The sequence below is a fragment of the Hyla sarda genome, chromosome 6 (genome assembly GCF_029499605.1).
Source record: "Hyla sarda isolate aHylSar1 chromosome 6, aHylSar1.hap1, whole genome shotgun sequence".
Lineage (NCBI taxonomy): Eukaryota > Metazoa > Chordata > Amphibia > Anura > Hylidae > Hyla > Hyla sarda.
Genome location: NC_079194.1, coordinates 264,282,249 through 264,298,861, shown reverse-complemented (window position 1 = coordinate 264,298,861; position 16,613 = coordinate 264,282,249). Strand labels below are relative to the sequence as shown.

The 16,613-nt window shown below is 43.4% G+C and overlaps 1 protein-coding gene across 3 annotated transcripts in view; it reads left to right on the top strand.

Annotated features, from left to right (window-relative positions):
- The window catches only part of FKBP2 (FKBP prolyl isomerase 2), a 132,492-nt gene that overhangs the window by 45,110 nt on the left and 70,769 nt on the right, over window positions 1–16,613 (top strand). For all 3 annotated transcript variants that reach the window (XM_056527182.1, XM_056527181.1, XM_056527183.1), the window contains exon 3: window positions 15,956–16,068. In XM_056527182.1, the coding sequence (XP_056383157.1) occupies window positions 15,956–16,068 (113 nt within the window). The remainder of the gene's footprint in view (window positions 1–15,955; window positions 16,069–16,613) is intronic.

Here is a 16,613-nt window from a genome sequence, read left to right as displayed (position 1 = left end):
TGATCAGATTCCAAACCGAAAAGAGGAGTTAAATAAACGTGAAATGTATTGGATATATCGTTTGGGCTCTTTGGCAGCGGGAGGATTAAATGAAGCCACCGAATTAATCCGATAATAGTCTAGAAGACGTGCTCAGAGTCCTAAATTAATAGGGACTAGGACTGCTCCCTCCTTGTCCTATATATGCCCCCCCAAAATAAATAGATATCCATTACCATATATACAATAATACTAAAACATTAAAATAGCATGCTCGTTAGCATTCATTAACGTATATACAATAATACTAAAACACTAAAATAGCATGCTCGTTAGCAAACTCACTGTGCGACCAACAGTCAAAAAAATTTTGTTTATATATGCACACATCTATCATTATATCTAACAGTATAAAAATATTTCACATCCTTATAGTCAAAATAAATAGTTTCCTATAATCCCTCTTAAAGAAAATGAAATAATACATGAAAAGATTATTCTCTATTATATGAAAACAAATATAAAAAAATATTTTAAATATCACAAATTATCAAAATTTGGAACCACTACGCACATACTGACCAAACATATCCCATACAACAGATATAATTCCAATCCTATTCCAAATGCGTGATATATCTACACATGCATATACCTATGTCGTATATATGTATTCATGCACACAGGTGTGTGTTTGTGTGTGTGTGTGTGTGTGTGTTTGTGTGTGTGTATGTGTGTATATATATATATATATATATATATATATATATATCTATAATATAGACAAGTATTTATTTACTTATATGTCCATAGACGTCCGATTTTTACAAAACATTTATGTTCCTACTAATAGATTCATAATACAATACTTCATGTTTTGTGTTTATCATAGAGAAAGAAAGAAAAAAAAAAGCTTCTCTTCCTAACCTGTATCCTGAAGCAGTATATCATTCAACCTATTTATAAAACCCCTGATAGACGAATATCTAGTGAATAAACCATTGTATAGAAAAAAAATCATGAGCCACTGTCACTTCTAACTAAATTAATAAGCACACTATGATCGCTACTGAAGCTACATCACTCTGTCCAAGTGCTCAATAGCTCTAAACCCAAAGATACATTTGTATTAAAAACCATTAAACTGTTACACATTTAAGCAGTAAATTAACAGACTTCACATCGACCTGACAGCACAGCCAAACACTGAACATTCAGATCGTTCAGCACAGCATTCAAATACATGACAGCACTGTCATACACTGAAGATTCAGATTGTGCAGCACGGCATTCAAACACATTACCACAAACATGTAACATCTAATATCTAACAGCGGTGCATTATAACAATAATACACCAACACACAAATGCTGTAATATTTATTTATTCATGTTTTATGTGGTTTATATGATACATGTTTGCCTAATCAAAACTATTAGAGATGGAAACAGAAGAAAAACTACCGCATCAGTGAGCACCTCTCCCCAACCATACTAACCACTGCAGTTACCTAACTTCCGACACAAGAATGTCAGTCTTGTTTTACCCGCGAACTTTCAAACAAACTGTGTGTGTGTGTATATGTATGTGTGCATATATAATATTATAGAGAGAGATAATGTGGTATTAACCACTGTGTACGTTAGGTCTCCCAATATTCAATAGAAAAAAGCAGAGTTAAGGGAACCTTTTTAAAATTTCACTTTTATTGAGTCTTCTTAAAAGTTCAATATACGTACAAAAAACAAGAAAACAATTATTGAATTCTTGACCGCCACCAGTGTACTTTAAATATTAAAGTTCAAAGAGTCTTTATCAGTATCCTGTATGCTTGTTCCAAGGATATTGTATACCCTTTATTTCAGAGTCTATTGATCAATCTTGGGTACATGAGCCAAATCAGATTATTGGCCACTGTGCATGCATTTTCTCAATGTGTAATTTGCACACGATTTCTTTAACATGCAAATGCTTGCAAGGACAGTTCATGTGTGTTATTAGTTCTGATACTTATTGTTAATTTTTCACTCAGTATCGATGCCTATTCACACTGCTGCCAATTTGCATATGTATTATTAATATTCTTTATTAGATATTAATCCTCAGTGTTAAAGACATTTGTCCGTGAACCAAATTAACTTGCTCACCGCCATAGATGCATTTCCTCCACATATTGCAATCTCTGTATACTTTCTTTGGATAATTGCTTAAGTTTAATATGATTAGATGTACGATCTCTGTGGCCTTCCTCGCACTCACTTAGGTCCGTGTTCATATATCTTGCACTTATATGCATGCGTTAGTGATATTTTTTCATTTCCATCAACCACACTGAATGTGGATACTCAGTAGCTGAAGGCATTCATCTGTATAGACTATGGTCTAATATATATTGTACTCCAGTTGTGCATCATGAATAAAGATTTGGAACACTCGTATTGTGTAGATTAAAGGGGTATTCCAGGCAAAAACGTATTTTTATATATCAACTAGCTCCGGAAAGTTAAACAGATTTGCAAATTACTTCTATTAAAAATCTTAATCCTTCCAATAGTTATTAGCTTCTGAAGTTTTCTGTCTAACTGCTCAATGATGATGTCACGTCCCGGGAGCTGTGCATGATGGGAAAATATCCCCATAGGAGCTGCACAGCGAGAGGTGTTGTATATTCCAAAAACCATCTGCGATCCTAGAACAATGGGAACTGGGTTCTATTAAGTTAATCGATTCAGAGAGATATACGCAATCAACCAGTTACACCTGACTGGGCACAGCACACTGCTGAGAGGCATGCAGACACCTATCTATGAAGTAACTTCTAAAAACTGTGTGAACAAAAGTATGTATGCGGTGAGCAACTTAAATCAACATTTATTGCTACATTTAAAGGGGTACTCCGGTGAAAACCTTTTTTCTTTTAAATCAACTCGTGGCAGAAAGTTAAACAGATTTGTAAATTGCTTCTATTAAAAAATCTTAATCCTTCCTGTACTTATTAGCTGCTGAATACTACAGAGGAAATTCTTTTCTTTTTGGAATGCTCTCTGATGACATCACAAGCACAGTTCTCTCTGCTGACGTTATTATAATAATAATAACAACGCTTTATTTATTGTTGTCTTTAGTGGGAATTGAACCCAAGTCCCCAGCACTGCAAGGCAGCAGTGCTAACCACTGAGCCATCATGCTGCCCTTAGCATGCATCTGCTATGCATCTGCTATGCATGGTTGCTAAAATGGACAGAGATGTCAGCAGAGAGCACTGTGCTCGTGATGTCATCAGTGTTCCATAAAGAAAGGAATTTCCTCTTTGGCATTCAGCAGCTAATAAGTACTGGAAGGATTAAGATTTTTTAATAGAAGTAATTTACAAATATGTTTAACTTTCTGCCACCAGTTGATTTAAAAGAAAAAAGGTTTTCACCGGAGTATCCCTTTAAATATCTAAAAGGGATACACTCACCACAAGCGATAGTGAAGGACCGGAGCGCATAACATTGTTCTCCGGACATTCACTATAAAGAGCTCTTTACTGTAGTAGGCATACAGGTAGAATCATAAGTGTATAAATAACATAGCACATATGAAAGAATTACTATACTGCATGAATGAATTGCTATAGTGGGTGCATATACCACAAGGAGGTGCACCAGTCCAATATACGTATACGCTAATTTCTCTCTAATGTGAACAGAGAGCTGCAAAAATAACGCAGATTGGATGACTGAAGTGTAAACAGTATATGGAATATTTAAAAACAATTTGAAAGGGAGCATAAAGTACAACTAAGTATATGTGTACAAGATCGGTACTGATAGATGCACCTGAAGGAATGGACACAATGTAAATACATAACATGTGGAATATAGCATAAAGCCCCTGCATACTACACAGAAAATCTTTATTCATGATGCACAACTGAGTACAATATATATTGCACCATAGTCTATACAGATGAATGCCTTCAGCTACTGAGTATCCACATTCAGTGTGGTTGATGGAAATGAAAAAATATCACTAACGCATGCATATAAGTGCAAGATATATGAACACGGACCTAAGTGAGTGCGAGGAAGGCCACAGAGATCATACATCTAATCATATTAAACTTAAGCAATTATCCAAAGAAAGTATACAGAGATTGCAATATGTGGAGGAAATGCTTCTATGGCGGTGAGCTAGGTAATTTGGTTCACGGACAAATGTCTTTAAAGAGTACCTGTCATCAACTAAACTTTCCCTGATCCCCCACCCCATCTGTCCCTTACTCTATCTATGCCTATCCCTGTGTTTATTGAGGTTTAAAACGCTGTGGAAATACCTTTTTTTTAATCCCTCTTCTTTAGCTCAGGAGCACTGTCTTTCTGAGGGGTGGAAGGAGGTGGGTCCCGGCAGGCATGATGTCACATGAAGCCTGGCGGGGATTCTTCTTCTGCCAGTCTTCCTGTATGCTGCTCTCCCTCTGCAGCAGTGTTTCCCAACCAGGGTACCTCCAGCTGTTGCAAAACTACAACTCCCAGCGTGCCCAGACAGCCAACAGCTGTCCGGGCATGCTAGGAGTTGTAGTTTTGCAAGAGCTGGAGGCACCCTGGTTGGGAAACACTGCTCTGCAGTGTGCATACAGACTAAGTACAGGGGAGGGATGGCAGCCTCGGTGTCTCTCTCTCTCCTGTGTCTCTCTGCACTAAAAAGTCAATGCTGAGAACCAGGGGTGGGGGGAGCAATTACAGAGGCAGTAATTAAGATGAATGTCAGGGGGGGCGGGGGGCACAGAGCAGGGAGTGCAGTGAGATAATACAATGTATAAGCTAACGTGTGGTGAGGGGCAGGGAGAACACAGAGCAGGGGGAGGGGGAGGTGACTGGCCTCTGTTATATGAGAGGCATGTGCAGGCTTGTAGCTCACAGTGCTGCTCCAGGCTGGGAGCGAGTCCTGAGCTGAGAGTACTGAACTTCCTGTGGAAGGACCAGTGCCCTTTCAGCATTAGTCCTAAAAGCTGTACACTTACTATGAAAAGCATAGGAAGCTGCCTGCAGACCAGGCATAGAAGAGAGACCCCTAGTGGCCAAAAGTATAAAATGAAAAAAACTGGTATAAATATTCAGATTTTTTTTTAATGAATATATATTACAATTTGTCTTCATTAATGATTATGAACAACATATTAAAATTTTTTGTTCATGACAGGTACTCTTTAAACACTGACGATTAATATCTAATAAAGAATATTAATAAAACATATGCAAATTGGCAGCAGTGTGAATAGGCATCGATAGAGTGAAAAATGAACAATAAGTATCAGAACTAATAACACACATGAACTGTCCTTGTAAGAATTTGGTTGTTAAAGAAATCGTGAGCAAATTACACGTTGAGAAAACGCATGCACAGTGGCCAATAATGTGATTTGGCTCATGTACCCGAGATTGATCAATAGACTCTGAAATAAAGGGGATACAATATCCTTGGAACAAGCATACAGGATACTGATAAAGACTCTTTGAACTTTAATATTTAAGTACACTGGTGGCGGTCAAGAATTCAATAATTGTTTTATTGCTTTTAGTTTTTTGTACCTATATTGAACTTTTAAGAAGACTCAATAAAAGTGAAATTTTAAAAGGTTCTCTCTCTCTCTCTCTCTCTCTCTATATTCTCTCTCTATCTTTCTCTCTTTCTCTCTATCTCTTTCTCTCTCTCTCTTGAAATACAAGTCAGACCTTACTAGTCTGACGAAGCGGGGGTCACCCTGCGAAACGCGTTGCTATCTCCCTCTTTCTTTGATTTTATATTCCATATATTTTGTTTTAATGTATATGGTTTGCCATTTTTATTGAATAAATAAGTAACCCCATAATCCCGGGATACTTATTTGACTACAATATAGTCTCAAGGTGCCACAGACATCATCCGTATTTTTCCTCCCTGGAAACTGTTGGAGCAGCTTTCTTTAGCTTCAGGACGAGCCTGCTCTTCCTAATGTGGAAAGTACTCGCTTATTAGGACGATACGGCTTTTCCTGTGTTGGCAAGCAGTTAAAAATATAGTATGTAAAACAATTTTTTTTTTTTTTTAGTCCCCCAATAGACCAGTGTTTTCCAAAAAGTTTCTCCAGTTGTTGCAAAACTACTACTCTGGCGTACTTGGACATTCAAAGGCTGTCCGGGCATGCTGGGAATTCTGCAACAGCTGGAGAGACACTGTTAGAAAAAAAAAAAAACTACCATGGAGACTATTACTTGCAATCTTTTGATTGTAGACACTGATCAGCTATGTGCTATGCTTTGCAGTGGGTGTCTCGATCAGCTCCACTGAGCTACCGCCACTTGTTTTGGCATTTCAACTTTGATTGCGGCATCTAAAGGGCTGTGCCATTATATATGCGAAGGTCAGTTGAGAAGTGGTTAACCCCTTCACGAAGAGCGACGTACATGTACGTCCTCCGTCGGCTCCTGCGATATGTCGCGGGGTCACGCGGTGTCCCCGCGGCATATCGGGTCGGTCCCGGCGGCTATCAACGGCTGGGACCCGCGGCTAATACAGGACATCACCGATCGCGGTGATGCCCTGTATTAACCCTTCAGACGCGGCGATCAAAGCTGACCGCGCGTCTGAAGTGAAAGTGAAAGTGACCCAGCTGCTCAGTCGGGCTGTTCGGGACCGCCGCGGTGAAATGGCCTCGTCCCGAACAGCTTACAGGACACCGGGAGGGCCCTTACCTGCCTCCTCGGTGTCCGATCGACGAATGACTGCTCCATGCCTGAGATCCAGGCAGGAGCAGTCAAGCGCCCATAACACTGATCACAGGCGTGTTAATACACGCCAGTGATCAGCATGAGAGATCAGTGTGTGCAGTGTTATAGGTCCCTATGGGAGCTATAACACTGCAAAAACAAAGTTAAAAAAAAAGTGTTAATAAAGGTCATTTAACCCCTTCCCTAATAAAAGTTTGAATCACCCCCCTTTTCCCATTAAAAAAAATAAAAGTGTAAATAAAAATAAACCTATGTGGCAAATAGGTCCGAACTATAAAAATATATCATTAATTAAACCGCACGGTCAATGGCGTACACGTAAAAAAATTCAAAAGTCCAAAAAAGCGTATTTTGGGTCTTTTTTTATACCATTAAAAAATTAATAAAAAGTGATCAAAAGTCCGATCAAAACAAAAATAGTACCGATAAAAACTTCAGATCACAGCAAAAAAAAAAAGAGTTCTCATACCGCCCTGTACGTGGAAAAATAAAAGTTATAGGGGTCAGAAAAGGACATTTTTAAACATAAATTTTCCTGCATGTAGTTATGATTTTTCCAGAAGTACAACAAAATCAAGCCTATATAAGTAGGGTATCATTTTAACTGTATGGACCTACAGAATAATGATAAGGTGTCATCTTTACCGAAATTTGCACTGCGTAGAAACGGAAGCCCCCAAAAGTTACATAATGGCGTTTTTTCTTCGATTTTGTCGCACAATGATTTTTTTTTCCGTTTCGCCGTGAATTTTTGGGTAAAATGACTGTCCCTGCAAAGTAGAATTGGTGATGCAAAAATAAGCCATAATATGGATTTTTAGGTGGAAAATTGAAAGGGTTATGATTTTTAAAAGGTAAGGAGGAAAAAACGAAAGTGCAAAAACTGAAAAACCCTGCATCCTTAAGGGGTTAAGTAACCTCCTTCTAACGCTAGGCCCTAATGGGAGTCTCCTCCTAGCATGCCCGGACAGCCTTTGAATGTCCAAGTACGCCAGAGTAGTAGTTTTGCAACAACTGGAGACACACCTTGGAAAACTCTGTTCTATTGGGGACTAAAAAAATTGTTAAAATAAATTAAAAAACAGTGTGCTGCACAGTGAAAGTGTCGGGCCACGTTGCACATGAGCGGAACATGCTGATACCTGAGCTAGGCAATCTGCAATTATCACAATTCTTTTGCAATATATTGTGCAGCCCTAATAAATATTATTATTACCAGGACGGGTTTTTACCCCCAGTCTTGCCCTGGTCAGAGCCATCCCTGAATCTGTCCACAGGCTCCACCCTATAGACACTCTCATAAATAGGCAAACCCCTTAAGGACCAAGCCCATTTGCACCTTAAATGGGCACTGTCACCAACTTTATTTTTTGATATGTTGTAGTACTTATGTACTACAACATGTCTCTAATATACTTTTATTATATTTTTTTTTCATTAAAAAGGTTTAATTTACATTTAAAAACCGGCCACTGAAAAAGGACTGATTTTGGATTTGCAATCGGTCCTTTTTCAGTTAGGCTGCACTCGCTCCCTGCCTGTCAATCAGGCAGGCGGCAGCGAGCGCATTGGCTCCCCGGCCACTCCTCCCGCACATCGCCGCCTCGTTGCCGCCGCTGTCCCTGCACGCCCGCTGCCGGACTCTGCAGTAACTGCAAGTGTAATGAGGGAACGGGGTATGCGGGGCGGGGGGGGGGGGGGGGCGGAGGGAACGGGCTAGCAAAAAAAATGAATAGGATGGTGGGAGCTACCCTTTAAGGACCAGGCCAATTTTATTTTTGCGTTTTTCATTTTTTCCTTCTCGCCTTCTAAAATCCATAACTCTTTTATATTTCCATCTACAGGCCCATATAAGAGCTTGGTTTTTGTGTGACCAATTGTGCTTTGTAACGAAACCTCTCATTTTACCATAAAATATACGGCAATCCCCAAAAATAAATATTTACATACAAAAATATTTTTTTTAGGGAGGAAATTTAAATGAAAGCCACAATTTCTTGGTCGCTCTTGCCACTAGGAGGCGCTGACAATAGGCATAAAAAAGTCAGCTCCTCCCTGGCAGGATATACCAGCCCACTGGAAGTGAGGTAATCAGTTTTAGCTAGTGTCAGCAGGAGGCAAGACACAGGTCTGTGTGCTCCCCAGACCTTGTGTTTTTTAAAATTATTTTCTAGTAAGGGCTGTTTAGTTAGGCTCTTTACTCCTTTTTGTTTCCTTTTTTCAGGAGGGGGTTCAGGAGCATGGCACTACCTGTTCCCCCATATGCGGCTAAGGGGCATGGGACATTAGTGAATGCACCGTTAACCCCCTCCCACCAACAGCCAGTGCCTGGGGTTGCACCTTGCCTCCAGGTCCCCCTATTTTCCCTGCTCGTCTTGGGTTGTAGCAGCATGACGTGATGCAGGTGACTAAAAAGCTGGCTGAAGACCTCTCTAGGTGAGCATGTGGCGACTGAAGTGAGTATGTTCTCGCGCTGCCCCCCCCCAGGCACATGACTTAAGGGGTTGATATCTCCTTTGGCTATGGGCAATTTCAGGGGTAATTGGCATATCTTTATTGGGGTCAGGTCTCCCTGGTAGTCTCACCTTCAGTTTCATGTCTCAGGGCAGCCGCCGATCTTTGCAGCGGCTCCCTGTACTTATTCTCTACAGTCGCGGCTCTCCGACATCCGGGCGCTGTGCCGACCGGCGGGAGCCATAATGACGGCAGGTAACTCCGTCCGTCTTCTTCCCTACTTCAGAGGGGGATTCTGAGGGTCAACGGCGGGCTGGCCCTCTCCCTGCTCTGGGCTGCCGCATACAACTGTCTGAGTGTTCCTGCTGGCAAAGGTTGGCTGACAGTCAGCCAGTCTTCGTCTGCATGGTCTCCTACACCACTGTGTTGCCCATAAGTTTTGCGCACTCCTGTGCCCCACTGTCTAGTGGAGGTTTCAAAGACATTTTCCTGTGTACTCAGGAATCCTCTACCTGTCAGCCGGATGGCTGTCTCTGTAATTTTCTGCTGCATGTGGTCAAATACCATACACTTCCCACTGTGTGGTGGTGGTAACCCACCGCTTCGGTGTAGTCCCTAGTGGGTCTCCCCATGTTGCTCCATGAGCCCTCTGCAATGCGCCACATGCTGATTAGGAGAGTTTCTTTCTTTATCAGGTCCCTCTCCACGTGCCTGCCGCTCTCATGGCTTCAGGCTCGTAGCCCATTTTTAGTGTGTGGTTCTGGATGCGGGACCCGGTGTTGCCATGGTCTCTATGCCAGGTAGCCAGTCTGCCTCAGGGATGTGGAGATCCTATCGCCCGACGCCCAGGACAAGTAGTTTTGGGCGCCGGGCAGGTGAATTTTTCATAGATTTAGCCCTGTATCTGGCTAGCAGGGACAGACAGATTTCTCCCTTATTTTTCTTTAATGCCGGTGTGAGGTGCAGGAGCCGATGCAAGTCTGCACCTCACACCGGCGCTTAGGGTGTATGGAGGGGGCAGTGGCGGCCTCCAGCTGATTTCAGTAGCCGGGGGCTGCTGCTCAGAGCCCCCCCAGCCGGTGTGAGGGGATCTCAGGAGCGAGGGCAGAACCCGAGGTCGTACGTCTGCAGGAGATGATTAAACCACGTCCCCTCCCCCCTCCTGGAGGATGGAGGGCGCAGCTCTGCATAATACAAGAAGACAGGGGGAGAATGAGGACGTACACAGCTCCTCCCTCCACCACACACAGCCTCTCCCTTCCCCCTACACGGGACCTAATTTATCACGGGGAGGTTTCAAGTATTCACGGGGGGAAATACAGAGCGGGGAGAGGACATGTGTGAAGGAGACTGCACTGCACGGGCTGGGGATTTCACCTCACACCGGCTCAGGTGATGAGGCTGAGCATGCACGCGGCGGGAAGGGTGGTTGTATATGTATGTAATGTATAATTAGGTGGGGGGGTGTATCAACGGCGGGTGTATGTATGATGTGTGTATATGTATGATGTGTGCAGTGTATATGTGTATGATGAAGTGTATATGTGTATGTGTGATGTGTGTATGATGTGGGGTGTATCAGCGGCGGGTGTATGTATAATGTGTGCATATGTATGGTGTATGTGTCATGTGTATATATGATGTCTGTATGGTGTGTGTGTCGTGTGTATGTAATGTATGATATGGGGGGCAGCGGCAGGTGTATGTATGATGTGTGCATATGTATGGTGTATGTGTATATATCATGTGTGTATGGTATATGTGTGATGTGTGTATGTAATGTGGGGGGGGGGAAGCAGTGGCGTTTGAATGTATGATGAGTCTGTATGTATGATGTATGTACGTAATGTATAATATAGGGGGCAGTGGGCGGTGTATGTAAATGTGTATGTTTTGTACAGGGGCGGACTGACAAGTGCTGCTGCCAGTTGTGCTATCTAATTTTATTTATTTTTAGTGGCTTCTAGCCACTCGCACTAAATTGCACCACTAGAATCCCACCCCTTCATACTCTCCTGCCGACCAAGAGCCTCACGGATGCACGCAAACACGCCCGAACCAAAACTACAACTTCCAGCATGTTGCACCACAACCTAAACTATAGAACGATAAAGTGTAACATGCTGGGAGTTGTAGTTTTAGTTCAGGTCAGCTGCAGAGCCATAGGCTGCATCAGGGCATGCTGGGTGTTGTAGTTACTAACTGTAATTCCCAGTTTTCCTTGACACATCCTATGGCTCTGCAGCTGACACGAACCAAAACTACAACTCCCAGCATGTTACACAATAACCTTAAATGTACTACTATACAGTGCAACATGCTGTAACACCCACACAACCATAGGCTGTATCAGGGCATGCTTGGAGTTGTAGTTATCTAGTACCTAAATGCAACGTCCAGCATTTTCTGACACATAATTAGAGTAAATTAAATGCACCATATAAACTGGAGAAGCAGAACCTCCACCCCCCCCCCCCCCCCCCAGTAACACAGCGGCGTTCAGTGTTTTCCAACCAAAAGACTCCATATATAAGTCCCTATGAAGACTGAAAAATAGTGATTAAAATATTTTAAGAAGTGCGTATATTTGTGAATAAGCCCCTTTCCTAATAAAAGTTCCGATAAAAACTAAAGATCATGTCACGCAAGATTACCCTCATCCCTGAATATGGAAAAATTGGAGTTATAGGGGTCAGATGGGGGGGGGGGGGGCTTGCCTCGGGTGTAAAAGGAGCTAGCTACAGCTCTCCCGCCGTGAATAGCCTGGCATGCTGCGATCGCCGTGGCTGCTATTAAACCATTAGATCACCGCTGTCTAAGTTGACAGCAGTGTTTAAAGGGATCTTATATCCATCCCTGGTGGTCTAGTGGGGTGGATTGTACTATTTTGGTTGAAATTATTTTATCTACCAGGACAAGTGGATTTTCTTGAGGGACAAGTAGATTGTGTTCCGCCTTAGTCCCTTGGACAAGTAGTTTTTTTTAATTTCCACACCCCTGTGCCTGCATGGCTTTCGAATCCACCAGGTCGCCTCCCCCATTCCTGCCGCTTCCATAGCAGCAGACCGATGACTCCCTCCATGTGAAGTCCATCTCAGTGTGCCTTTAGGTTCATGGGACCTCTTCTGGGTCTGCTTGTTTCCTTCTCCACATGCATTCCTCATCTCTTGCATCTGCGACTGCAGTCCAGGAGCGGGGGCGTGGGCGTCTCCTGCAGGTTCCATGGTTTTTCTTGGCTACAGCTGCACTCCCTGTTTCCCTTTTTCTAGGTGTACCACGTGGGTCTGCTAGGCGCATGCTTGTGACACATCTTCGGGTGCTGTGTGATTTCCATTCTGCCGGACTTTGGGATGTCTGCAGTTTGGTTCCCCTCTACTTTCGTGAGGTAACCATGTCTGTGTCCCTACGTAGGCTAGGTCATCTGCTCATGTAGAGTCCTCCCTCACTTCTGCTCGGAGTGGTGCCTCGGGCCTTCCTGTGGTCTGGTTCTGCAATCCTGCGATGGTTGAGCACCTCTGTTCTGGCCCTGGGCCTGCTGGGGCGTCAGTCAGTTCAGCCCCTCCCTATGCCTCCAGGTACCTTCCGGGGGTTCGGTCTAGGGTGGCTCTGGCACCTACTCGGTTGCCTTTGCAACTGTCTGGCTTGACTCTCCACATGTCTTGTCTTTTTGCGCAGCTCCAGTTGGAAGGGTTCCCTTTCCTCTGGGGACACATTGTGGCTCCTCCAGACAGCAATGGGTTGTCGCTTGGCCTGTGGGCTACGTCCACCCAGTACTTGTCCCATGGCTGTGGGGCAGCATTTCCCTGCTCCTACATTGCCTGGCGCACTTTGCCAATCCACTTTCTACAGGGGGTATGGGGATCAGGGTGCTTGACAGCAGTCAGTACCTAAGTTTTCTCTTGTCCACCTTTGTTTCCCTCCACTGGGGGACTATTTTGTTGAGGTTTTTTTTTTTTCTGGCGCCAAGATGTTGCCGTCTCTAAGTGCCCACTATATAGGTGGGGTATCTTACTGGGCCTTTTGTTTATGCTGAGAGCAATCAACAGAGGTTTTTTGTGTCCAGACTTAAGTGCTTACTGTCCAACATTGCAGCCTGACTCTTTTCTCGGTTCTATGGTTGTCTGCTGCTGCTCTCACAGCCTTGGCTCTCCTCTGGTGGGAGGAGTTTGTCCTTTTGTATGGCCGGAGTCAGCTGGTCTAGCCACAGTCTGTAGTTTTGGGTTCTACCATTGCCTTTTTCCTCCCTCAGAGCAACCTCCCTGAAAGGGTGTGTTCTACATTCCCCTTTGTTTGGGTCAGTCTGTACTGCACTGACTCCATAGTCTTCTGGAGTAACCTTCCTGTGCCCAGAGCCTGTGTGTCCCCCTCTGTTTCCGTTTTGGCGGGATGTTTCTCCAGAGTGCTCCGGTCCGCTCGGACCTCTAGGGTCCAAAACCGGTTGGTCTCCTTGGCTTGGACTCTGTCCTAGGATGCTGTGACGTGCCTTCCTTTCAGACGGCTCTTCCAGTTTCTTGGGCCTTAGTGATGGTTAAGGCCTCTGGCATGTGTAGTGATCCGACCCGAACTCCCCTGTCGTTCGTGGAGTTATTGCGGATGTCGGTTCAGGGGTGAGTCTTCCATTACGGGTCCGTCTTCCAGATGGCTCAGACATCTCCAGTCTCCAAGTCGGTCTCTCCCGTTTCTGGGATTTCCCCCCTTTTCAGGGCCTTCCACTCCTTTTTTCCTTCGGGGTCAAGGTCCTCCCGAGAGAGGGCGTTCAGGTCTTCCAGATTACACCAGTATGACTACTATCGCCTTCCAAGTGCTCATGGCGGGCCCCTGGGGCAGGGTTTTTTGGGTATGCAGCAGTTCTGTTCTTGGTTCTCTGTACCAGACCTCTCCAGAGCAGATTCTGTCTTTCTTTTTTTTTTTCCTGTAGTTCTGGTCTCCACCTCCTGTGGGGATCAGGCGTCCACTGATCTCCCTGTGATGTTCCTGGGACTTCTTCCTATCTGCTTCTGGGATGGTTTTGGCCCATCTGGCTTCCTGGTCGACCCTTTTTGGTCTCTCTATAGGGTCCGGGTGTTTTGAGTATACAAAGGACGATCCTGGTGTCTTGAGTCTACAAAGGATGGTCACTTCTTTTGGCGGCTTAGTCCATCTCCATGGTCCGGGGATCTTCCGGTGGCTCCTTTTTTGGGCCTAGTTTGACTCTGGCCTGGGGGCTCGTCCGCAGCCCTTGTTGGTCTCGGGAGCTCAATCTCTGGACTGGCTCCTTTTTCTCTGGTGGTTGGTTTTTCCCACCCTAGGGGACTGCTCTGGTACGTCCCTTCTGTAAGGTGTCCCCCAATGAAGAGCTGCCAAGAAAAGATTATTTTTTTTTGTGTGTTTACCGTAAATTTTCTTTCTCGTAGCCTTCATTTGGGGACACCACACCCACCCATCTTTTCATCTTTTTTCCGGATAATTTTTTCCGGTTCTTGGGCTGTTTATCCAGGATTCCTTTCTAGGGTTTGCATTTGCATATATAAAACTTTTAGATAATTTTTTATAAATTTTTTTTGGGGGGGAATAAAATGTGACAAGCAGCATTTTTGGACTTTTTATTTTTTAAGTTTACGCCGCTCACTGTATGGGTTCATTAACATTATATTTTGATAGATCGGACATTTACACATGCGGCTATACCAAATATGTTAATAAAAAAAAGTGTTTTACGCTTTTTGGGGGTAAAATTGGGGAAAAAAAAGACCATTTTTATTGGGGGAAGGAGTTTTTTACTTTATTTTTACATTTTTCAACTTTTTTTTTTTTTTATATTTTTTTTTATATTTTTTTTTTTACACTTTATGTCCCCATAGGGGACTATCTATAGCAATCATTTTATTGCTAATACTGTTCAGTGCTATGCATAGGACATAGCATTGATCAGTATTATCGGCTATCTCCTGCTCTGCTCGATCTCAAACCAGAGCAGGAGACGTCGGGAGATGGACGAGGCAGGTGAGGGGACCTGCGTCCGCCGTTACAGATGATCGGATCGCCGTGGCAGCGCTGCCGGCGATCTGATCATCTATTTTAAGGTGCGCATTGCCGCAGATGCCATGATCTGTACTGATCACGGCATCTGAGGGGGTTAATGGATGGCAGACATCCGCGCGATCGCTGATAGCAGCCGGAACCTGCCGTGTATGACACGAGCACCGCTCCGATGCTCGTGGTCATACCCAGGACGTAAATGTACGTCCTGGTGCGCGAAGTACCGCCAAGCCAGGACGTACATTTACGTCCGTGGTCGTTAAGGGGTTAAGCTTGTGCACACAGTATTCCATTTTCGAGGCAATCAAAAAAATCTTATATGTAATTGAAAGGATAGCAAGAGTAAAGCTTTTAAATTTTTTATCTACTTGAAACACATAGCTCAAACTGCGTGGACAGAACTTACTTTGACTTTGTATTTAGTTTATAGTTCATGAAGTGGATTCATTATGTACTTGCAATAAAATGTGAGTTATTATTTCTAGAAAATCTTAATTTATTGTTTGCTTAGTGCACAGACTTCATTAAACATGCATTTTTGCAAAGAAATTGTGAAATCTGAAGACTGACAGGCCCTTTCTGTGGTGATAATTGTGATGAGTAGACAGGATGAATCTCCGGAACATTGTCCTCAGTCTACTAAATCCTTCCTAATTGGACAGATCTATCTTAATCAGTCTGTTTGATATTATCCTAAACATCCAGAAAGAACGTTCAGTCCTGTAAACTTTTTTTAATTTTTTTACAGGGAAAGTTGGAGGATGGCACAGAGTTTGATAGCAGCATTCCCAGAAATCAACCATTCACCTTCACACTGGGCGCTGGACAGGTCATCAAGGGCTGGGACCAAGGTTTACTCGGGTACGTCCTCAAATCAGACAAAAGGATTGTATTAAAAGGACTAACAAAGAGAAACAAACCTAAAATATCTTTATTTCAAATATTAAAAAAAAATGTCAGTACCAGAAAAATACAGCGCTACAAACGGGTACCAAAACACTCATAGTATCATAAAATGGCCCAAATTTTCCAAACAGTATGTGAAAACCATCCAAGCAAAATAGCAAAACAAATTGGTCAAAATCTGCCCAGAGATGAAAGGCGAGGAGTAAGAGACTGACTTGAAATAAGTGACCCTACTAACTCCCCCTAATAAAATGGCTGGTCCTCACCCAAGACCTAAAGTCTAGACCATGTGCACAAACCTATCCCTCCTTAAGGGTGCATTCCCACACGGCGTATTTTGCTGCGTATTTGCTGCGTATTTGGTGCTGCGTATTTTCCTACCCATTGACTTCAACAGGGAAAATAAAATACGCAGCAGCAAATACGCCGTGTGGGAACGTACCCTAAATGTCCCTTTTTTCCCCTCTTTCTGGGTTACTACTAAGTGCATAATACCTGCT